This window comes from Anopheles funestus, chromosome 3RL (assembly GCF_943734845.2).
Source record: "Anopheles funestus chromosome 3RL, idAnoFuneDA-416_04, whole genome shotgun sequence".
In the NCBI taxonomy this organism is placed as follows: Eukaryota; Metazoa; Arthropoda; class Insecta; order Diptera; family Culicidae; genus Anopheles; species Anopheles funestus.
This window is the reverse complement of record NC_064599.1, coordinates 24,428,460-24,453,059: the sequence shown is the minus strand read 5'-3', so window position 1 is coordinate 24,453,059 and position 24,600 is coordinate 24,428,460. Positions and strand designations below refer to the sequence as shown.

General features: G+C 39.4%; 2 protein-coding genes across 2 annotated transcripts in view; both read left to right on the top strand.

Annotated features, from left to right (window-relative positions):
* Nucleotides 1-24,600, top strand: part of LOC125772037 (bifunctional heparan sulfate N-deacetylase/N-sulfotransferase) — a 670,071-nt gene that overhangs the window by 342,420 nt on the left and 303,051 nt on the right. The window lies entirely within an intron of this gene.
* The window catches only part of LOC125772044 (uncharacterized), a 72,702-nt gene continuing 50,005 nt past the window's right edge, over nucleotides 1,904-24,600 (top strand). The window contains exons 1-2 of the mRNA XM_049443367.1: nucleotides 1,904-3,639; nucleotides 10,933-11,388. Coding sequence (XP_049299324.1) covers nucleotides 11,130-11,388 — 259 coding nt within the window. The 5' untranslated portion in view covers nucleotides 1,904-3,639; nucleotides 10,933-11,129. The remainder of the gene's footprint in view (nucleotides 3,640-10,932; nucleotides 11,389-24,600) is intronic.

Below are 24,600 nucleotides of genomic sequence, written 5' to 3'. Positions count from 1 at the left end.
TTTGCGCATAAGAATACGTAAAATCATAATTCCTTAGCGATTCACGATTCTATGAGGAATCATTAATCTTTGGAGAATCGACCAATGATTGGAACGACTCTTTACAGAAGATTCATATGAATGATTCTTTTCATGAGATTTCTTGAAAACAACAATCTGTATTACTACTAATTATTAATTTAAGTAGTTTCCCTTAACTATTGAACTATTATCACTTCCATTCGAAATTCACTTCCGTACGAGCTTGTTAACACTGCGTTTAAAATTAAACTAAAAAGCCTTGCCATATAGAACAGTTCATGGCACATTCGTCTAGTATTCCTTGGCCACAAAAAACTGGATTTTTAAGCGTTTCTTCTTCTTCTTGGTTTTCCTTCTTTTAATTTATTCACACCTCAAAAAAGTGTGAATTCGCTTCTAGAGCTTTCCAGCATCTCTTCTTGTGCCAATCTTCAACCAACATCCAATGGCGCCTTTCAGACTCACAATGGGTCACTCTGTTCATCTGAAGCATGGTCACCGAATCGCATAGTCCACCCGTGAAGATGCCACACACATATGCTGGTGGCGCGAATTCGGGTGCGCTTTAACGCGGCTGGAAACAGGTTTGGTTGGCAAAAGACTTGCTAACGATCGTTAACACTGCCAAGCGTTATCGTACGGACACCCCACCCCCCGGCCTGTAGGTGCTTAACCTTGTTTGTAACCTGTTTGCCTATGAACTAATGCTAAGCGTTTAACTACACTCCCAATCGATTCACGGGCGACAGGTTTAGTAGGGCGGTAGGACGGTAAGGAACAAAGTCCACCCTGTAGGAGTTTTAGAATGAATCGGGGTTGTGTATTGGGGAAACTGTTGGTTCGGCAAAACTAGGAAGGTATTCGTATTTATCCCTGTGTGAGCTAAATGTAAACTGATTACAATTTTATTTTTTAAACCACTTTTTGTAATTGATTTTCATTGCAAAACATCAAATTTTCCAATTTTTTCAAACACGCTTATGTTAAACGCTTATGTATGTACTTTATGAAATCACAAAACAAATTAAAATCTTAATTGTAATTGCTAAAACATGATTAATGTAAGAATAAAATTTAAATATAAGAATATTAACTGCCTTTAGCTTATCATTTATTCGATGCATTTCCGCATTTCCGATGCATTTCGATGCATTTCAAGATTTCAGATACTAACAATCATCGATCAATCGATCTACGCACCTTTTTTTATTCCGAGCGGAAGCTGGATAACCAATTTGGCGCTCTCTCGTTGCAGCATCCAGACGATCCTGCCGACGATTACCTGTGAGCGATATGCAACTTCGTCTAACTGAGTGGCCTGGTGTATAGTAAGTCCGCTTCGGGTCGTCACTCAAAACAGCGCGACGCACAACGTGCGGTCAGCTGATGAGTACTGCAGTGTGAACCTTAACATTAGGTGATGTGCATTAATATATTGAATATGAAATGAATTTATTTATTTTTGTAAAAACAGAACTGGTTTCGAATATTCTCGGTAAAGAATTATTTTTCAAAAAAAAAAATTCTAAATAATTCTTTAAAAAAACAGATAATTGCTTTTAGGGGTTGTATATGTGGTAAATGGCGCCGGTTCTACACGACAGGATCAAATCCCATTCGAACCGTCCCGTCGTAGCAAGGACTGACTATCTGGCTACGTGGTAAAAATAAGTCTAGTAAGCCAAAAATGGCCGACATTACCTTAGAGGTCGTTATGCCAAGAGCATGAGCACGAAGAATTCGTTTTAGAAAAAAACTAAACTAAAACAGTCTATTTTTGGAGCCTATAAATCTATAACAAAGTAAACAACTTTCGCTAAATATTTAAAATTAATTGCCTGCCATTTTGTTTCAATTAAAAAAATCCTTTAAAAAATGGGACGACTTCATATCGGGGCATACAATCTATAGGGGAAGGATTATTTTTGGGGGAAATCAACTCTATCGTAGTTTACGTATGAAAATGGTGTCGTATATTTGTACTACAGCACGGACTCAAAAAAAACTCTGCTTAATAGCTTATAAAGTACCTAATCACCAATAAAAAAAAACTTTCTACTCTAGTGTTATTGCATACCGAGCAAAAAACCACTGTCCGCAAAGTTGTTCAATTGTACAAAAATTCTAACATAATAGGCGATGCAAAATCTTGTTTGTACCGTTTTCTATCTTCTATCCGTACGAACAGTTCTACACGAAACTCATCCACTGTAGCAGCTAAATCGTCTTCGCACGCATTTACTTCGGATTAGTTGTTCGGGTTTTGGGTTCGGCGACACTCACCAACGCACCGGCCAGGCAGTCGAAACCAAACTCACCCCAAACCTCCCCTATTTGCGAGAGTGCATTCCCACACACACCTGCATCCCAGTTGTGGATGGGTTTTTTTTTATGCTAGTGGTAGGTGGGGAGTGCTAGCACCAGAACATACACGCAACAGCAACAAAAGGGAAGTAAATGGTAGCGAGTGCTCGCGAGCCTGTGCGATCGGGAAGGAAAGATCTCAGCAGTGACTCGGGAGCCACAGGCCAAAAGGACAGACGCACCGTGAAGTGAGCGAAACCAACCCTCGGTACGGAAACAAGCGAACAGGGGGAGCCGGGGTGGGTGGCTTCGGTTTCGGACGGTTTGGTTTGTTGTGCGGCGCGAGTGCAGCAAGGGCAGAAGCGGCAGTCGGCACTGTTGATTCTTTTAGCGCGCTGGCCCTGGCAGTAATCGCACAGTTTTTCCTCGACCGTTCGTGTGTTAATCTCGCGCGCCACGAGACCACATCTTTATTCTACGGTTCCACGCGTTTACCTTTTTTCTCGTAAAACAAAAAAATAATACACACACACACACGCACAGGGAAAGATATTATACGCCCGTTTGGACGGAAAAATCTTGCGACTGCGAACATTGTCTTCGCTTATTACGTTGGTTCTTCGTTTCATTTCGAGTGTACATACAAGTGGTTTTGTGTTTTGTGTTGGATATTGTTTTATTTTATTTTTTTTTTGCTTTCGTGTTACTTTGGTCCAAAAAATTTGATTCCGATCTTCAGCCGTGTTTGGATGTTGTTTTTATTTGTAATGTGTATGAACTTTGCTTGATCGACTAGCGTTTCGCGTGTGCGTTTGCTACATGTCGCGTGCTCGCAACGTACCAGAACGTACCGGACAAAGTGCCCGTAAAATGAATCGACTATCGACGTGTTAATGTGTCACCGATCGTGACGTGGTAAACCCGTGGAGAAGCCTTTTTACCCCATAGCACACACAGGCCTACTGGGGTTGTTTTTTGCCAATCGGAAATAAAAACCACGTGCTACCACGAGAAGACGAAGCAAAAACGCGTCTGCTGCAATCAATCCTAGGGAGAGTGTGAATGAAAAAATAAACAAAAGCATGGTGCAGTGTTACAACATTTTGGGTTCTTAAAGGCAGTTCCATCTTTTGCTCGCGTGCTGTTTGCGTTGAGCGTTCAGTTCGCCCAGCTGTCCAGGCAGTGTGTCGTGTAACAGATTGTTCGTGGTGAAGTTTAATATCAGGTGATTTGTGAGTGAAAGTGGTTGTATTTTTTTAGTGCATCTAAAAAAAAGAAGAACATCATTAAAAACTAATTATTTTACTCGTACAGGTTAGTGTTTTTTGATTACTGATTAAAAATAAGACTTCCATTAAATTAGGGTTTTTATTTCGCTGCCAGAATGGTGGTGAAAAAAAACGAAGCCTACTCTGATAACCGAAATGTTTCACACTCGCCATTCTATCGAAAACTTGCTTGGTTGATACGTCACGCATTATTGTTCAATTGTTTATTTTTTTGTGAATTTAAAAACAAAAAATAGAACATAAGAAAAATCTTTAAATTTGGTCACTTCCAATAACAAAACAGACAACAAAATTAAGCAAAACTAAGAAATTGGAACAAAAACCCTACAACTGTTGGCAACAAACTTAGTATACATTTTTTTGCGTTTCATTGTTGTTAATTTAATGTTTTCGTTTGATTTTTCCAACGAATCGTGGAATGTTGTTAAGCAGTGCTTTTTTAAATCGTTTTTCAACAATTTCATACCGGTTTACGTGTTTGTTATGCTCGCATTTACCCTAAATTAATGTCAAGTTTTTCCTTCCCGCCTCCTCCCCCTGCCGACCCACCGCCTTCCCTGCTATAGTAAACTGGTGGGTGGACATTAAAAGGCTAATGATAACAACAGTACCGCGTCCTCCAAAAACCCATGCCAGCTCGGTCGTATGTGCAATTTCAGCATATTTATCATTTCTCAGTTTTGACGATTTTTTTTGTGCATACGCAGTGAAGAACATTGTAACATTGCCATCTCAGCAGTGGCCCATTGTGTTTGTGAACAGGAACGCATCGCACTCGACCGTCAACATGCGGTTACATTTGTTTGCTGATCGGATACTTCTTTTTGTTTTTTTGGTGTTTTTTTTGGGGAGTTTTTTTTATTATTTTTTACATGTCTGTTTGTTAGTTTCTTGTTCTTTTTAAGGCATTAAGACGGGTTTTTTGTGCCTTTGTAGGCTTGCGAAGTCTAACACTTGTTTTTGCACTGCTTGTTGCCATGATGCCCGTCGAGAAGACACTGCGGTGCGAACAGAGAGGTTTTCTGTTTGGTGGATACATTAGCCTCATAAACATAAACGAATAGTTAAAAAAATACACACACACCCATTTTGTTGTGCGAACGCAAAAAAGGGAAGAGAAAAACTATTAACAAGTGTCTAGCGCACATGTGGCGCATCAGGCCCATTCCATTTGGCTTAAGCAGCCGAAAAAGCCTGTACGACTGACAAGACCCAACGCAGGAAAGGGGTTGCTTTAAACCCTCTCAACCTGTGGTACATATGTGTGTTATCGACGGTGTCTTCTTGTGTCTTTTTAATGCTGTTTCACTGCTATTTGGTCAAAGATTGCTCAAAACTCCGTATGTGCGTGCGTTTCGTGTTCTTCATTAGTAAAGAAGCCACTCGCAGCCATCTTCGGATGCCAAACATTCATGTGGACTAGAGTAGCGAAAAAAGGGTTCATTCACCCTGCGTATAGTGCGTGAAGAATTCTAGTGTTTGATTTAATCGCGCAAAAAAAAAAACAGGTTTTACTCAACAAAAAAAAATGAAAACCATTTTTGCAGAACGGCATAATTAGAAACAAATGTTTATTTTGTCTCCTGCTGTCATTATTTGAGGAATTATATCGAAAGTAACTATTTCAGTTGCGTCTCCGTTTGCGAATCAATTCCCAAAAACAAAAACAACAACAACAAAAAAACGATGTCCCCCATCACGTTGCGTAGGTTAGGGCAACATGGTCCGACATCTGGTGACATTCCGGCAGCGAACGCTAGATCAGATGTCCAACTCGGGATGGGTGGAGAATTATGCTGTTATTTATAAATATGTGAACCATTTTCCTGTTCCTCCCGTTCGTTCCATTTCGAATTGTGGTTCGGGATGTGGATTTGTCTTTTTTTTTTTATTAAACTCATACTTGTTGTACGTTTTTTTTCTTTATTTATTGTTTGAATTCTCTTACCTTTAAATGCTTGCTTTGGTTTTGCATTCCCAACTTACTTTGGTTGGTGCATTTTTTTTGCAGCTTGACAACGATGGCGCAAGGAATGATCGCGAATGCTGCGCATTCCAAGGAGACAATCTGGGATGGGGGAAAAAAAAGAACAACAAACACAAGTAGATGCGCTTTTCAGATATGATTTCTCATGGATCATGCTGTGTGAGCAGGAAATGAGCAACACTAAGGAACGAATGAAAACAAAAAAAATCGCACGTGGCAAGGAATGTAGGCAAAACGGTATTAATATAATTCTCCCATTGGTTGATCCGTGGGATGTGTGTGTGTGTGTGTTTTTGTTGTTGTTGGAAAAATGTGCGACGAGCGTAAAATATTGCTTCTGATGAGTGAGTGTCTGTGCAAATAATAATTTATGCTTCATTTGATTTCTGTCCTAAAAATAAGCACACTTTATACAGATTGAGTTACAACGAAATGGATTTTATTTTTCTGCTTCTTTTGGTGCTCCAAAGGAAGAGAAAAAAACCCTCGAAAGCAATTGCTAAGTGCAGCAGATAAATTATAATCGTTTAAAAAGCTATCCCACAACCAAGTCCGTACGCCTTTATCGTCGCTTAGATAAAACAACTTATTTAAGCCATAAAACTGTATCAATCATGCGCCATGTCGACTCCGAAACTGTAACCGTTGGCTGCATTTTTGCATATTTGCGGTGTAACGATCGTCGTACGTACGAGTCGGTCAGTCAGGCAAGGACGGTTTTTTTACGCGACCCGATCTTGTCAAAAATGCATTCAGTTTGATTGAAGTTTTTAATTGAATTGCAAGTTGCAGTTGTGCAGTTGTGGTCGGGTTGCGCCGCCATCAAACGCTGGTTACGCTGTTTTGGATGTTTAGCCCGGCTGTCGTCGATGCCATCGTCGTCGTCTTTTGCGTTTGCACTTTACTCTCGTATCGCTACCCATCGGCATCGGAGGGTTCGAAGGAGTTGGGGGTAGGTGGAGGGGTCGGAGGGAGGGTGGTACGGGTTTTTGAAGAGGACTTGCGTTTTTTTTTTCTTTTGGGACATGATACTGTGGTACATGGTCGACAAACTTTGCCTTACTTTGCACTGTATTTTTGTTTTGTTTCCAGAGTTTAAATCACTTGTACTTGGTCGTTAATTTTTAACGACTAAGTAATTTATTTTTATTACTTTTATTTCTTACCGATACAAACTAACAACGTCTTGTTTTAACAACACGCATTCGGGAGCATTTATTCAATTTAAAAATGATTTTAAATATTGGAAATATTCTTTGTGTATTTTTTATTATAAAAAGTTCTGTAAACAATTTTTTTTAATATTAATTTTCATTTTCGTAATAAATACCTTATACGGTATTCCTCTTAGCTCCAACTCCATCCCGATGACACAAAAAAAAAAATTAAACGAGCAAAATGTTGTTGTAAACGCTTTTTTGGCTCACCTAAAACACACCGCCATTGATCACGCCAGCCATACCATACATGGCGCAATAGCATCGTTAGAACGCAGGCAAATTGGTTGCAAAAACATGTACGGCAAAACACACAAATGTAGGTTTCTGGATTACGAGACCGTTCCGCGCCGTTTTGTTTTTGTCCCCATTCTGGGGAGCCATTCTTCCGACCATACTTGCCGTAACGCACACATTCGTACCAAAGGCAAAGAGAGAAGAAGAAGAGAATAAAAAACTAAATTAAACCAAAACATAGGCCCGCCATAGATGGCACACCGGCACACACATTCCGGGCTCGTCAAAACCAATTTCCAGCCGCTTAGCCGGTGTCGGATCGGGTGCAATTGCAGTGCGCGCGCGTACACCCGCTCACACTGGTATTCACATTTCGGAACCATGGGTTTATTTTGTTTACTTCCATCGTTCGCGTTTTCTTTCACGTGCATGGCGTGTATTAGATTACAGGCTAAGCCGTATCGCACCGGTTGTAAACAAGCGATCGTACGTCGTTACTCCCGCAGGAAAGGAAGCTTACAATGAATGAGTACGATCGGTATGAAGGAATGGAATGAACCAACTTTTTTAAACTAATTTGGCCTGCAACAAAAAAAAACAATTCGGGAATAGAAAGAGTTCCTTAGAAAAATATTTCTAACAAAAGTGCATCGCAATAGAAGAGGGAAAAAATAAAAAAAATTACCACATGAATAAAAAAAAAACCGTTCCTTGATCGAGGATCGGATTACATTAATCGAATGTTGTTTTTTTCTTTTTCTTTTTGTTGTTGATCAAATTCCTTTCCAGGCATATGAATGCATTTGAAGTAGAAATTATTTAAGTTGGCGTCAATGTTGTTTTTTTTATAATTTCAACTAATTTTTTATTCAGTGTTATGACTAAATGTAATACTTTAATGTTTTAGATTTTTGTTCCGTACGTTACTGAAGTGGAATGTCTGAGAATCGTGGCTCAGGGCATATCATATCCTGGAAACTTCCCGAATAATGGGGGGAAGCTCTGTATCAACAACGTATCCATATGCCTGAGAATGGTGATCTACCATTTAGTGTATTTTGCTACTCAAATTAGCATCTCCAACAAAACTCTTTTTTTTATTATGATTGACAGATTTCCAAAAATAATTGGAGATCGTGGAATCATCTTCCGTAAACTGGTGACGGGGCTACCTGGTGGCTACTACTATGTTATATGTTATGCTCCTTGTAGAGTAAGAAAATCCCCAAGGACAACTATTACAGGGGATGTAGAGTAGAGTAGAGTTCATCGGGAATTTACTACTCTACACTATACTTGCTGTAGTAAATAGAAATCATCGTTCTCGGCAATACCTTAAGCTTTCTTTCCTTCCTCTTCCCTGTTAAGGAGCGATATACACGTAGATGCTCAAAAAAGGCAGTTTTTTATTTTTTAAAAGGAACAACTTTGCGGTCTTCATTATCCCTACTATTCTAGGGCTTTCTTTATTCTTGTGGACGACCGAAAAGCTGGGTCATCCGGAGACATTCGCGTGACATAACCAGCCCACCGGAGCGTGGCGATTCTAATAGCAGCTCCTTTATTTTCGCTCCAAATATACTCAGATCTATATAATCTGAGCTTCGATAGTTGCGACGGGAAGATCGGTTGGCAGCCAGCACCCTAAAGCATAGCTTAACCTCAATGTTGTTGTCGGTGCTGACCTGTGACACAAGATGAGCTATGTTTTCGACGACTTCAAAAGTTCGGTCATTGGTCTATGAATAATATTTTTCATAGAACATTTAAATACTTGTAGTCGATTTATGAAGTTTTTCATTAATGATAAAATGGCTTTCATATTGGGCTAACAAAAAGATTTTCAACCAGAAATTTGTCACCATTTTGCCTATAAATAAAATAAAAACGTGTTACAAGTATGAATAATTTCTGGTTAAAATTTCAATTTCATCTATCCACATTTATCCCCCAAAAAGCATGCATCGTATTGAGAGATTTTATTGCAACCAAATCATTGATATTCATGTTTCATCGTTAGACGTCACGCTTATTGAATTTATGGCACATTTCTGTTACATTTGCATACCATTGAACGTTTAAGAATATATCATTTTACGAATTGTTTTTCATGATCCGTCCCACAAATGCTTACAAAAATAACAAAGATTATTAATTGAGGTAAATAGGTTGATTGAACAAATCGATTTCCGGAGCAATTACACCTGCATCAACGACACGGATTCTCACAGTTTGCTTATCCTGTTAGCCACTCTCGGTACAAAAGTTTTCAATGATTGCACAGTAAGAATGTAACACGTTGCAATATTCACAACCTTTGATCGTAAAACTGCACTTACGATGCACTAAAGCAGTACGATCCGTTACAAACCTACGCAAAAACCCCGGAGATGCCGGTGAATACGTAAGGAACTCGCGAACGTTTACGGTACCCAGCTACATGGACACCTTCGGCAAAAAACCTGCACGGCAGTGAAATGATTTATGGTAGCGCTGAAACGTTCGAGCAGGGCGCTGTATTGTCGCTTATTAACACACTTGTCAACCACCGTGGCACGCTGCAGCGCGAATTGTGTTTCGGCTGCGTGACTTATTTTTAGCCAAACTCGGTGCCGGTACATTGAAACATTGGTGGTTTATATTCAATAATTTAACACGAGGAATGTCGCCGAATATGATACCGCAAATAAATATTTTCTTACGAAATGATTTTATCCTGGGGCAAAAAGCTGTGCGATACCCTGTAGCATAACATGTTAGCGATTGTTTATGACACTTTTGCACTATTGAGGAGATATTTTGTATTCAAAAGTTTAAAAAGGCTTGCAAATCATACCGACGAACAGAGCAGTAAAACTAGTAAAAAAGGAAAAAGTAAAATAAAATAAAAACAGATGAATATGAGGTGCAACAAAAACAAATATTTTCTTTTCTCCTAGCATTTTATGCTGATTTCTCTTCCATTATTATGGCCTTTTTTGCATGTACCAATGTTATGACGTTCAACGCTTGCTATTGCAACAATGAAATTGCCAAAAAAGGCTAGTTCTATAAAAAGGTTTTCATTGCATGCTACTGTTTGCAATTGAAAATAAAAACGTTACTATTCTTCAACAGAACAGGTAGATTGCGAACACCTTGACACACTATCGCTAAAGACAATTCATGTGCAACGATACAGTACTGAGCTATTTAACGTTTTCATCTAATGCCTTCTTAGAAGTGAGTCGTTGCATCACTCCATTTGAGTTTTTTTATGTAAATTAATGCATGCTGCTCAACAATAAGAAGCAGAAAACTGAATGCTTGAAAAGATGGAAAACATTAATGTAGAAATCGAACAAATGTGCCTAAACAATTGTTCAAATTACATTAAAACATCAAAAAACAGACTGCGAATGAAGCAAATTAGCAGAATTAAGATTAGCAGTATGTCTTTAAGAAAAGTAAATATTTTTTTTTACTTTTAAACTTTATATTTTAATCAAATTCTCTGATATTTTAAAACATGTGTACTGTAAAGCTATTGTATATAAACGACGATCGCACCTGTAGTGCATGAAATCTGTCATATCACTAAATGTTCCAATTCTATTATTTTTATTAATTGGTTTAATTTTTTCCTTTTTATTTTTGTCTTCTGCATTGCAATATGTTAAAATATGATGATTTTATTTTTGTCTATTTATTTTTAAGAAATTGATATTTTTTTATAGATTTTTCATTAATCTTTCTGAATCTGTATTTTTTCTCTTACATGGGAAACTAAAACTAATTACCATAATGTTTTTTTTTGTTATTTTCCTTAATTTTTACGTTTAATGATGTTACCTTTCCAAAAGTAATTATAAAAACTATATAATTCCTTCATTTTCAGATTAATGTTTCAACACAACAATTTCCAATCAACACAACGGTAGTGCGTGAACCGATGTAAGTGTAACTGCAACTGTTGTAAGCAAAGTGTCACCGCACACGCATCGAACAACCGCAAATGCAGCTGCAGTGTCGGTTGCGCGGCCGGCAGTGATTCGCGACGAAAGATGCGCTTCCTCAAATCGGTCCCAGCAAACAATGAGCATCCAATCGGCCGAAGTGCAGCGAAAATCCGGCAGCGGTTCCGGCAGCGGCCATGCACCGATCTCACCACCAGCGCACCGTGCGCCTGCCTCGATGGCGCCCACACTAACCGCCCGCTCCGTCCCGTACAGTGACCGGCCGGTGGGTCGTTGTGTGGCGGTGGCCGGTGGCAAAATGTTTCCGACCCTCGACGTGACGGCGAAGCTGACGCTGCTGATTATGCTGCTAATTGCCGTTATTGACCATAGTGAAGGTAATTTATCTGCTTTCAGGCTTTACTATATTCATTGGGGAATAAAAAAAAATCTCCCTTCATTTGTGATCAATTAGAGAGCCTGGTCGGTAGGTCGCGAAAGTAATTTTCTCCACACGGCCGCCATTTTGTTTCATCTCGGCAAAAGGTTACCGAAGTCCTATTCTTCAACTCGACCCTTTTTCTGCCGTAAGGCTCACGCAGAGTGGCGCATTTAGTCGAGTGGCAAAACCCCTACGAGACGCAACTTTGATTTATGGGTTTTCGTCGGCGTTAGCGATAGGGGTGCGTTTGCGAGCTTTGGCAAACAGACACAACTGCACTTGCAGTTTGCATTCCAGAACCCGAGCGACTGTGCACTGGAAGGTGCAAAGTAAGACTGTTGGCCGTTAGAGGCGTTTGTGCTTTTTTCGTATGCGTTTGTTTTTACTGCACCTAAGGCTTGGTGTCGATCGAAGATTAATTAATTTTTGCTGCATTCGTCATTCGATCGATCGAGGGATGCAAAATTGATTCGTTCGAAGAGGGCTTTGATCGCGTGGGACCATGGCCAGACCGTCCATCATGTTGTGTCATGTTTCTTTTTTTACATACGATGTAATATGGAAACATTTGCACAAACTAGCAAACACTGTTTTTTTTTTTTTGTTTTCCTTGCCACTACAGACTACAGGCATTGGGATGGGAACAGAAAAACGTAACGCGTTTGTTACACAACTATCTTTATTTTATGTTTGGAGTAAAAAATTGGGTATTCTTCAAATTTAAAACAACATAAAGTAGTATATTCGTTTCATTTGTTTATTTGTTCAACAAAAAAGTTAAAATAATCCAAAAGCGATCGTTATATGCACGAGGCCAAATTTTTGGAATTTCAGTAAATAAAATGTATTTTGAAGAGCATTTTAATTTTGTTTATAAATAATTTTAGTTTTGTAGATATACTTCCTAAGATAAGTTAAAGTATTCTACAAAGATAAAACAAACGAATATCCGGAAGAGTTTGTGAGAACTTTGGGATATTTATGAAATATTCCGAAAGACCCAGCACGTATTTCTAAAACGACAACTTACCTTATTGGAGATTAAAATTAAGTACAACCAGTATATGCGAATTCCCTTGTATTGATGAGCTCATAATAGAGGTTCTGCTGGTTTAGATAATATTCCATTTTTAAGCTTAGGCTACAGTATGGAGTTATATTTCCAGTTTCCAGCTTTTGTTAAGTAGGTATTACAAAACATAATGATAATTAGTTCCACTTCTCATTGGTTTGTAAAGGACGAAATTTCGTTTGAGGTTTATTTTGGAATGCATTTGTTTTATTTCACAATAGAAGATACCGATGTGTACATATTTCCAAAATATATTAATAACTCTTAAATTCTTAGTGAAATATTAAAATCCTTTTTTAATACAGGATCAATATCAATCAATACCTAATTTTTAACTGTGAATAGACTTTTGCATTTAAGTCCAGGATTATTTCAACAACTAATGAATTAAAGTGTCCATTAATTGTTAAAATAGCCCTTTATCGAAATGAAAAATTATACTTACAGTTAACAAATAATAATTCTCTTTAAATGAGAATCTGGACAGGTTCACAGGTTCTTATAATAGCACCACATACATCAAGACGCTGTGTTTGAGTACAGGAGAACCCTATGTAACTGTCAACGATCACTTATAATGTCAGTAGTTGAGAATTGAAGAGAAGATTATGATTTTCTCGAAAATTTTCTAATTACGCCAAAAACATTTGTTTCATGTTATTACTTTTTTAGGTTTAAGTTAGTTTTATTTTTAATTTGTATATTTTAATAGCTATTGTAAGATTGACGTTATTTTACGCTTTTCCATTTGTTAACGAACAAAAAAATGGCAAAAAACTCATCCAAACTAATCTCGATGTGACATCCTAACAACGTTTTGAATCCATTTTTTTTATTCAAGGCCAAAACATTGTTTACTTTCCATGTCCAACGCTACAACCACGTACAAGTAATGGAGGAGCTTCACAAAAATACCTGCCCGATGGTCTCTCTGCCGGTCATACACGCATACGGCAAAAAGCAGCTGCATCCGCTGCAATTACTTGTACGTTGGCCAATTGCAATAATGCTTATTTTTAGAGCATAAGCAATCTAAGCTCAAACCAGAAGATCCCTTTTCAGCGTAGTTTTGGCAGCCTAAGCAAACAGCGCTCCATACAAAAACTGACAGCTGTGCACGTTGGATGGTACATGTGGCCTAAGGCGATGTCCTGGTACGTTCTTGTCTGCCTGCCCACACCCGGCGCTGTATTTAGCCCCGTTTCCTTGCTGCCGTCGTTTCTCGTCGGCTATGGGAAGCCCCCGGGTGCCCGTTGGATGTTTGCGTTTGCCCAACGCAAGCGAACCATTGAGCCCCGAACCATGGCCACTCAGTGTTCCGATGGAGTGTAATCACCGGCGACCTTGACACTGTGCCAAACACTGGGTGCTCTTGTTACGGCTTACGGCCGTACCGTTCGCCTACCGCCTTCGACACTCGTGTGCCTGGACATCGATCGTTTCGCTTTGCTAGTGTTTACTTTAAAGTGAACTGCAATTGCGCGCGTCCCGTGTCGATCGGCTTGCGACATGGCAGCGACAAATTGCTGACAAATGTTCAAGGCCCACGCGAACTGGCGAAACGCACCGGTAAGGTGACCGGTAGGATTACGTTTTTGGCAGTAACTGGATGCTGGATGTGGTTGAGAGTGGGTTCACTTACTGTGCAGTGGGATTGGTGGAAGACCGCATCGGGCAAAACCGTCGGTGACGGGATGGTTCCATTCGCATTTCAAACCTTGAACCGAATGGCCAAATGTTCGCCAACGCCTGCACATTTACACAAGGGCAATGGTTTTGACTGTCAGTGCGCTTCCGCTCTGGTTGTGCAGTTGTGCAATGGCGCCGAGCAGGGAAGATGATGTACACTCGAATCTGACTGAATCGAATAGGGTGGATTAAACGAATGTTTCGTTAGTGTTTTGATATTATTACATCAGTTATACCTTACCTGATGCAAAAAGTGATCGTATTAAAAATAAATTCTTGTTCTTTCAAAAACATCACTATACGCAGATGTTTAGCTACATTTTACAGGGGTTTCAGGCATAAAAAGCCGGGTATGAAATTTTCCAGTCATATGTGGAACCTTTCCTAAAATTCTCGTTTCTTTTGATTACAATATTAAGATCTTTAAAATTATTCAGTATTATTACCAAATACATTTTTATCAAAAAGTACAATCTGTTCATAACATCTTTCAAAAGTCATCGTAAAAGAGACAAAAAAAGTAGTATTAATCAACATTACAAAAGACTCAAGCATATTTATATTTTTTTTTTTTGGAAAAAACGTAGAAAAATAAATTTCACCTTTTTCTTAAATGTTAACCTAAATCTAAAAAAAATACTTCATAACTAAACAAAATATTCTTTACTTTTAATTATAAACTATAATAAATATTTTCAATTGATCTATTAAATTTCATTTTTACATTTCACAAATAGCTTTGGAGTAAAAATTTAACAATTGGTTCCCAAATTTCACAACTAGTTATATAAATAAATTATTTGATTGTAAACATTTTAATAACAATACTTTAATAGTAATTAGTTTATGATTTAGCGTCAATATTTTATTTTGTCATCCACTGAAGCGGCATTTCATTGTAAGCGTTTTAACATTTAATTTTTAATATTCTTTTTTGTAATAAGCCACTGTCACCTTGGGTTTTTCTTCATTTAAATAATGTTTCGCTTATTCAAATGCAATGCATTAACATTCCATCAATCTCAGTGAGGATCGCCTTCAGAAAGGTCAACTGTGTATCTATTTTCCATTCTGTCCTTGAAAACTGTATTTATGCGAAGCTGTTCCTTTCTGTTGATTTACCTAAACAATCAACATATGAGGAAATAGAGAAAAAACGACGATTTTTTACACATCCGATCGACCATCAATATGCAACAATCTTCCAGCCAGCATTTCTTCTTCACCACAGCACTTCGCAAGGGAAGTAAAAGATCATCGAACTTGTATAAAGTGGCGTCAGCTTATCCGTTCAATAGGCCATAAAAAAACCTCCATACCTCAACAAAACCTGCAATCAGATGGCTTTGAGTAGTTTTTCCCTGAGCTTCTGCGTCGAGAACTTTACGCTTTCCTTCGGCCTCCAGTGTCAGATGCTGGCCGCAAATGAGGATGGATCGAAAAGGACCGCGAACACAAATTACTGCCGCGACGGCAGCATATTTAGATGCTGGCTGGTAGATAATTTTTAACCACCATCAAACTGGCGCGCCGGACGCGCACACCCGTAGCCGGCCGAGAGTCGCACGCGCGCACCGTTGCGTTGATCTTTTAAGCCGTAAACAAAAAGAAAGCAAATTGCAAATGCTGCAACTACCTTCCCCGAAGGAGAAGCGTAAATGTTTCTGCGCGATTTGCGCAACCTTAACGGTTGAGGGTCGTGCCGTACCCTGGAGCATTATGCAATGGACCGTCGTGTACCGTGTTGGTTGAGAGATGGAAGCTGACCGTTGGACCTAGAGTTAGCTAAAAATTATATTGGCAAATGTGTAGAGGTTTTTTATTTTAAAAATAATTTGTACATGAATCATTTTTATTTTTAATTTTACATTTTAAATATTTTTTTTTTGCCCCAACTGAGTATACAATATTTACTAAGCCCTATGAAGAACAAAATAAACTCAGTTCAAAATGTTCAAAGAGCTATCGTATTCCCACTCTGCATGAATTTAATTTATGGCAACACCCCTTACGGCTCATTACCCTCCACGCTATAATAAGCCAGCAAAATATTTGAAACTATTTTAAAATTACCATCCAACTGCACAGGGCACACCATTCCCACCGCGGCCAAATGTGCCAAAAATGTGCATTCCTGTGTGATGTACCTGTTGGAACGTCTTTCCAGCTCTTTGAATCTGGTTTGGTGTGTGCTGGTGACGATGGTAACAAATATAGGCCAACTCGTTGCTCGGGAGTCGGAAGTTTAATGGCATCATCCATCATGCCTGTTCGCGTACCCCGTCCCGTAGTGGAAGTGGATGAGCTAGCGTCATGCGTCGTGGTGCACCTATGTAACTAGGTTAAATGCAGATCAACCAGCAGATTGTCAACATGTCAAGTGGCGGCCTTTCACCCGCGTACAGCCCAAAAAGCAACCCGCTCGGCAAAGTGTTTGGACAGTCGGGAAGAGGGAAGAGTTGAAGTACACTCTTTAGACGATGGCTCGGTAGGGATTGAACTCGGTAGGGAGGAACTCTGTATGAGAGTAGGCAACAACAAAAAAAGTTGGCCCCATACCGGTACGGTTTTGGACCGACTGGTCTAACAGGTCTATCTTCATACTTATGTTTGAAACTTTTTTTTGTTGGTTTCCTGAATTTTTCTTGTTTACTTATTTACGCTGAAGAGCCTGGTAAGGTGTTGCTTATTAGTAAGTATATTCTTCCTTTCAACTCTTACTCGGGGCACTGGTTGTGGTAACACAGCAACAAGAAATTATTTGTTTTTGAGTAGATGATTTGGCCAAAAAACATTTTTTGTGGAAATTTTTCGTTGTGTTATTTATTGCCGGAAAGTCAGTTCTTGCTACGGGAGAACAGTCAGGAAGGGATTTGATACTCGGACCTGTCTTGTAAGACCGGCGCCCTTACCATATACTCTACCGATAATCTTTGTAAGCTTGAATGATATTGTGGTCTCAACGGCGTTAGACCAGCCCTAGCAAACATGGGAAATTATAGCATGTAACCATTGGATGCACCTTCGCTGAACTATAATGTGACGTCCAGGGCTGCCAGGACTGCCCATCTGGATCATTAGGGATATAATATTTTACATTCGCAAGGTGTACTCTCTTGGATTAAACCGTCAGTGTGGACAAATTTTATGGCAGTGAAAAATAAGTATTGAGAATGGTTAATAGTTAATTGGTTGTCCAATAAATACATACACTTGGTCCATAGTCGAGTCCATAGTCTTCACATTAAGGTGACATGTTTTGGGAGTTTGTGCTGTAGTAGGACAACGTTTTAATCTTCAATGAAGTCAAAGTATTTCCGAAAAAAGCATGTCGATATACTCACGTTTGGCGAGATCTTCGGACCTCAACTTCCCGAGTTTCGTTTATTAGGACCATCCGGTTGAGATTTTCTGCTCCAATAAATTGAAACCTAAATGGAATCCCAAGCTCTAGAGTCTAGACAATCTCCTTCGGCACGTTCTGAACGAACAGCAATTTCGTCCTCACTTCTTTTAAAAAAATGCTTAAACATTTGCAATTTTCCGTATTCAATGTTCTTGCGTTCGACCACATTGGTCTAATGTTGAGGTTTTATATTTTGAATTGATTTCGGCTTGTACAAAAGCAAGGTTGTGACAGTAAATTTAACCCAGAAAAAAGTCGAACGTCGTGGCAAATCTTTCAATCAGCCAACCAATTTCTAATAAATCACTTCCATTGCTATGAAATTGATTCTTTTCGGTCCAAATGTCACCATCAGCCTCAGGCTAAATATTTAAAACAGCCAGTCTGATCCATCCAAACCGGGTCCGGTTCTTCCAGCTTCTAACTTCCATCAATGTGCCACTTTTTCTTGCACTCGAATTTATACCTCTTGTATTTTATGGCTATCTTGCAAATAAATCCTCGGAACGCAATACACCAAAGCACACGAATACCACAAGGACATCAAAATTGGTTCATGAAAAGCAACGAATGGCTGACGATATCGGAGTTGTTTGAAGCACATTTTAGCACAGTATCGTCCATGTGCCACCTATTAACCGCTTCGAAATGGTGAACCATTGTAAACGTGGCTTACCTGGAAGGATTAACACTTAAGCTCCGATTGATGGTTAACTCGATTAATTTAGCTACTAACGGAAGAAAAAAGCAACAACAACAACAATCGGTTATTATGATGCTTTTATCCCTCAGGCTTAGGTGCGACATTATTAAAATACAGCTTTTGTCATCTGTCTGAACCGGGATTAAGCTGAACTGTGCGTTAAGTGAATTAAACCGTAGCGGTTAAAAATTGGCCCCAAAATGATGTCGTAATGCGTGTGGAAACACCTACCCTTAAGCTAGAGACAAAAAAGCGGTACGACAGACGACCCAGACTGATGTACAGACGGTTGGTTTTTTTATTTTGGTTTAGTTTTTACATGGATTTTCTTACCTCCTTTCTGAGCCACCTGCCGTGGAAAAGCCGGTTGTAAAAATTGGCCCCAACCGGGAAAGCGTTGAATGGGAAAATCTGGCTCACTCGAGGAATCCCATCGGTGAGGTCCTCCGTTTTGTCTCGCATACGTAATTTCTTTTGTTTTTTATTTTACATTTTCTTTTATCTTCGTTCCTTCGTCAAGGTGCGCCCCACCAAACGAAAAGCTCTTCGAGAAGGATTTACCTTCCAAAAAGACATGAAACAAAAAAAAACAGTGCTGCTTTATGTATGTAAGGGTAGGCAAAAATATTTCGAGATTCTCAACCGCCTGATGCCATAAAATTCCCGGACATATTTACTTTATCTTCTTTTTTGCGTATTTCAAGCACTCTTAGTGGACGCAAGAGAAGCAAAAAAAAGACTACGCCAGGAAATCCGGTGGCTGGTAAGGTGTCAGGGTGGTTGTGACGATACCGGCACTGACGATGACAGTCGCCCGTCAATCCCCGGGAAATGCGTTGGGAGGGTATGGTTCAGGGCTAATACAATTACACTACGCGGGCAACTGGAACACGTGAGGTACGTCACTGACTGTCGCGGAATTAAGGGAAACAATGGGGATGAAATCCTGCCCCAGTGAGGGTTGGGCGAGAAAAACCCGAAAAACGAAAACCCCAAAATCCGCGCCACTTTTTCCCAGACAATGTTTGCCACAAGACACATTGTGTGGAAGGGAGGACGAACAGGACGATGATGACGATGATGATGATGTGGATGATTTCACGGTCACTCGTCTGGGTGAAGGTTACGTACGCACCACGTTTCAACCGACGGTGGTCTGGGCCAGTCCCGTCCTATCTAGACATTTTGGGACGGCGACTTTAATACACCTTTTCGGAGCGCTTTTCCCGACGGTCCGTGTACCCGTGTTGCGTATTTGTTGTTTGTTTTTCTGCACCAATTTCCCCTCTTTCTTGTATCCGGGGTGTGTACTTCCCCATCCCCCGAAGACGGCACATTTTCGGCATTCCGGATTTATTTTTTCCCGCTTCTTCGTGGCTTTGACTTTGGCGTTAAACCTCACCCCATCAATCCCCACCCAACGGAACGTGTGTCTGAACCTTGTCTCCCGTCCGGTCCTATTGCATTCCAGCCGTTATCGGATATTACGGTACGCCTGGCTGTTTTTAACACCGTCTGTCTGGTCGGACGGTTGTGGATAAGAAAAAAAAACCACAGACGGAGAGGGAGAGAGAGACGAAACGGAGTGGAGGCAAAAATCCTGAAAGACGTAATTTAAATATTTACTCCACCGTCTGGTATGTCGGCGTGCTTCGGAACCCCGAAGCGTATTATAAATATCGTGTTATTGATGAATATTTAATATTCGTTCAATCTCCGATTGGAGATGGTTGGTGTATTTTTTTTTACGGTTTTTTCCTACACGTTTGGCCCTTTTCGGGGTAGATAATGTTTAGCAAAGGGACCAAACAACAACAAAAACCAGAGCAAAACGAGCAATCACTAAACAAATACATCGTAGTGTGGAAGAATGCAATTGCATTCACAGAGACACGAAGGCGTTGATGCTTAGAGCACCTGGACGGTTAGAGTTGATTTTATATTTATGAATATTTTTTCTCTCTCCTTTTTCTTCAACTAAAACTACCTTGTTAATGTGATTGCAAAAACCAGATTGCAGCAGCATTACGTAAGTTGTCTTGTTTATTGGTGTGATCGGGTATCGTATATACTGTTGTTTATTTCAAGTTGAAGGTTATAGTTTCTTTTTTTAACAGCGTACATTATTTGCAAAGATTGAACCAACATATCTCATACGAGCTTATAGAGGGTAATTATTATAGAGGATATTCTTTAGATAAATAGAGCAACTATGCCATACACATTATAATTCTTTCTTAGATATATTTTTGTAATAATAAATTCATTCTTATAATCGTTTTGAATATTACAATATGACTTCATCTTTCATTATCATTTTTATCATTAATCTTTTTTTTTTTAGACTTTCGTAGTTGCTTGCTTATATGATTTTAACTTAGTGTATGTTGCGTAAATTTTTATTGATTTTTAATGAAGTCTAGAGGTTCGTTATTTATTCGAGAATAAGCGAAACAAATGATTATTTTTTAAATTATAATTTGATAAAATGTAAAAAATTATGCCTTTAAAGGTGTATTACAATTTTGTATGCGCAACATTTCATATTTTCTAATCAGGTTGAAAATAATACCATGTAGAATAATTAAATCTTGTTTCAATAGAAATAATTCTATAAAAATTTTATCAACATGATCGCGTTGGCCTTAATCAGTTATAAACATTTGTCCGATCTGTCATCGAACATCCTAATACACACAACGAAGCGTTGTTACTTATAACAAGTAGCTTTATGGTTATATTACGCACTGTAGTAAGCAGAACATTAGCTTTTAAACTGGATTTAAGTAAAAAAAGATTTTTTTTAAAATTTTCTTTATAAAAGTAAAAACAAAATTTTAGACCGATGCAAATATTACGATTGTGACCGATGTGCAGTGTTTTAAAAAAATCTACAAATACATTGCACCTTTGTGGTCAAATTAACACAACACGAGTGTTAATAAATGCACAAAGCGTGAAATGATTTTCAAATAAACACCAAACATGAGAAGAAGAAAAAACACAGAAATGTTTCGCGAGATTTTTATTAATGTTAATTTCGTTCAGTTGAGTTTTAATGTAAACATCAAATACATCTTCTACAGCAAAAGAGTGCTTAACGTAGCGATATATCTCCGCACCTCACCTGTGACAAATTCGCAAAAAAAGGGAAAATGATTCATCAAGAATGAATAAAGTACCTTTTGGCCGAAAATACACGGCAACCAACCAACAAACCGTGACCGTTCGAAATCGAGCTCACAGTTGCATAGCCGTCGCTAGCTTGCATCGTTGCACCATTCATTACCCGATCCGCCCGTGAAACCCGTTGGTCTGCACACATTCGCCATCCTTGCATCGTGTCTCCGGCCCAAGTCTTCTGTCCTGACCACACACCGATTATGATATTAATTATTTCTGTTGTCCTCTCGTACGACCGCAGCCTTTCGGTACGCGCGCGTACGTTGCATCGTTTACCGCACTCAAGAGCTGATGAGCGAAGAAGAAAACGCTCGGGCCAGGGCAAACAAACCGCCGAACAGCGCGGACACGCTGTTGCACAAAAGTGCATCGACACGGACGAGGCGCCGCAAGTGTCCGACCATGATACAATGCGGCACGCGCCTATCGGTGTCGCTCGTTTGCACTCCATCCGAAAGGCGCATATGATGCAAGCGCATCGTTAGTGGACACTTTCCTGCACTATTGCTCTTTTACGGAAAGGCAGACTGCGTGCATGGTCGGCCCTGCTTGCGTCGTGACTTGAGACGCGTGCGGTGAGGGGTTTTTTTTTATTATGATTATTTGCTGTACCTACAAGATGTTTTGCATGGTATTACTTAGTGTCAACGTGCCGGTGGAATGCAGCACTATTTACTGGCGTTGGCGCACCGTGCGGGACCGTAAAATGCGCCGTGCGCCCGCAGGAACCGGTGGGGCCATTTTTTATCCCACTTTACTAGCATTGTCATTTGAAGCTTTGTTTAAGTTTCGGTTTGTTGAATGCAGGCTGTGGCATTAATTTTTTGGGATTTTGTTTTTTGTTTTCTGGTTGAGTTGCTATAAAACATTTTACATGATTTTTTTTAAATTTGGTTTCACACACTTCACAACTTTTACTTCCTGAAAAAAGTCTTACTTACAAGCTGTCGAAAAAACTCGTAAAGTTATTTACGAGTTATTTAGTTATTTATTTGATATAGTACAATTACTTTTACTTTTATTTCTTCAACACTACAGCTACTAAGTGTCTTTAGTAATTTTTGTGATTACTGCACAAACAATTTCGAAGAACTGAATTATTTTTGAATAGTTTGTGATATTCGTTCAGGGGCAAAGATATTGAAAAATTATGCACCAGCTTCTTCAGAATTGTTTAACCGCAAAAAATAATTTGATGAAAATGAAACGTTCCATTCAAAATGGCAGTTCCGGTAGTTCTGCTGGTAACAGAGTTGATCCTTATTCTTATGATTTGTGTAATATTATCTGAATTTTGTCAATGTAATTTACAATTTACTTGCAGTAATTTACTTTGGAACTCATTTCATAATGGCGTATCATTTTTATTTTTCCTTCCCGTTTTGGAGGTGATGCGTCCAATCACCAGCAAGACACCCTTTTTATAACACTCGACAGCCTCTCGAGTGCCATCCACCCCCACCCTCCAACGGCACTTGACTGGTTGTTGCGATCGTACTCGTTTGCACCCAAAGTTCCTGCACGAAGGCACGGAATCAACCGTGATTTCAACACTTAGACACGCAGCCAGAACCTACCCCAAGAATAAAATCGACCTGCTGTTTCAAGCGGGCTGCCCAGCATCGCATCGTCCCCGACTGGAGCACAGTGAAATATTGCCCTAATTTCTACATTCTCACATATCGCCAGCATCATTAGTAGTTCACTCCATACCGCGTGCGATGAAAAGGAAAGCCAAACCCAGAAGCGGAACCCAAATGCGATTGGGAAAAAGTACGGATGACAGGAGCGCGCTGGTGTCAAGCGGACGAAGGACTAGGAAAACTAGTTCAGTGGGGAAAAACGATAAGCGTTCGCGTGTGCTATGGTAGGAAGTTGCTTCGTGCGAAAGGAAAAGGCAACATGCACATGTAACTTAAATGCAGATTGAAATTCTCCTTTCACACCGATGTCCCTTTCCCCGGGCACTTCCCAGCCCCTTTTTCGACGCTATTCATTTCGTACACTATCATCCATTCCTTATTGGATGGCTAACGGGCGAAAAACACAAGATGGTACCGGAAATGAAAACCCATCCCTACCGCCCAATCCAAACGAGAACGATGTCGTTAACTTCCTCGGGGCGGTTCGACATCTTACTGCCGGTACGAAAGACTGTGATTTTCATTCACACGGCAAGATGCGGCTTGTGGCAAGTGTGCGAAAGGGATGATAGGTGGGGGAAAAATACAAACAAACGGAAACACCGAAACGCTGTGTGCCAAGTGTGTGCCGAACGTCGTTTTCATTTCAACGACAGAATTCACAACGCGCGCGACACCGTTTAGCCGTGACGAGCTAAGGCGTCTTACCGGCGTCTGTTCGCTTGGTGCGGATGTTTTTCTCCTTCGCTGTAACTTCCGCATTGGTATGTTCACTTTAATCGCTTTTGCATTTGGGTTTTTGCTCCGTGTTGCCTCGTTTTTCAGCAGCACTTCTACTTGTGTGCGATGGCGGTTCTTACACTTTTGGTTTTTCATCTTAGCGTTTTCGTCGTACTTCCTGAAATCACATTGCATCTGCATGTGAGTGTTGCATCTGCATGGGACGACATACCATTTCTTGTTATTAGAATTTTAAGCGATCCAACGTTCCGGTTCGTATCGCAAACATGTTAGGTCAAGTTTTGTGTGACGTGCTATTTGTAGAGATTTCTGCCAATATCCGGAACTGACTGAAAAGTTTTTTTTTTAAACACCGTTTTTTTGTTTTTACTAAGTTCAGTTCTATTCAACTATTTTTTCACATTGCATTATACTTAGTATGCCTTTTTTATTTTTTTTATTCATGGGAAACGGCCGGGCCATATTGCTACCTTTTTTAATTTTTTTTGTACAAAGAAGAAAGTTAATTTAAAAAAACAATAAATTAGTCCATTAACGGTAAAATTTAAAGTAAAGTAGTGCAGTATATTTAAACAAACCAAAACAATCATTTTTTGCATTGTTTCTCATGCATTTACACTAAAACTACCCGAACAGTCATTTTGATCTAAACGCTTCATTTACATTATATTTATTATTTAGATTAAACATTGCTTAAGGAATTCATGAACAACCTTTACTCTTTTTTTACA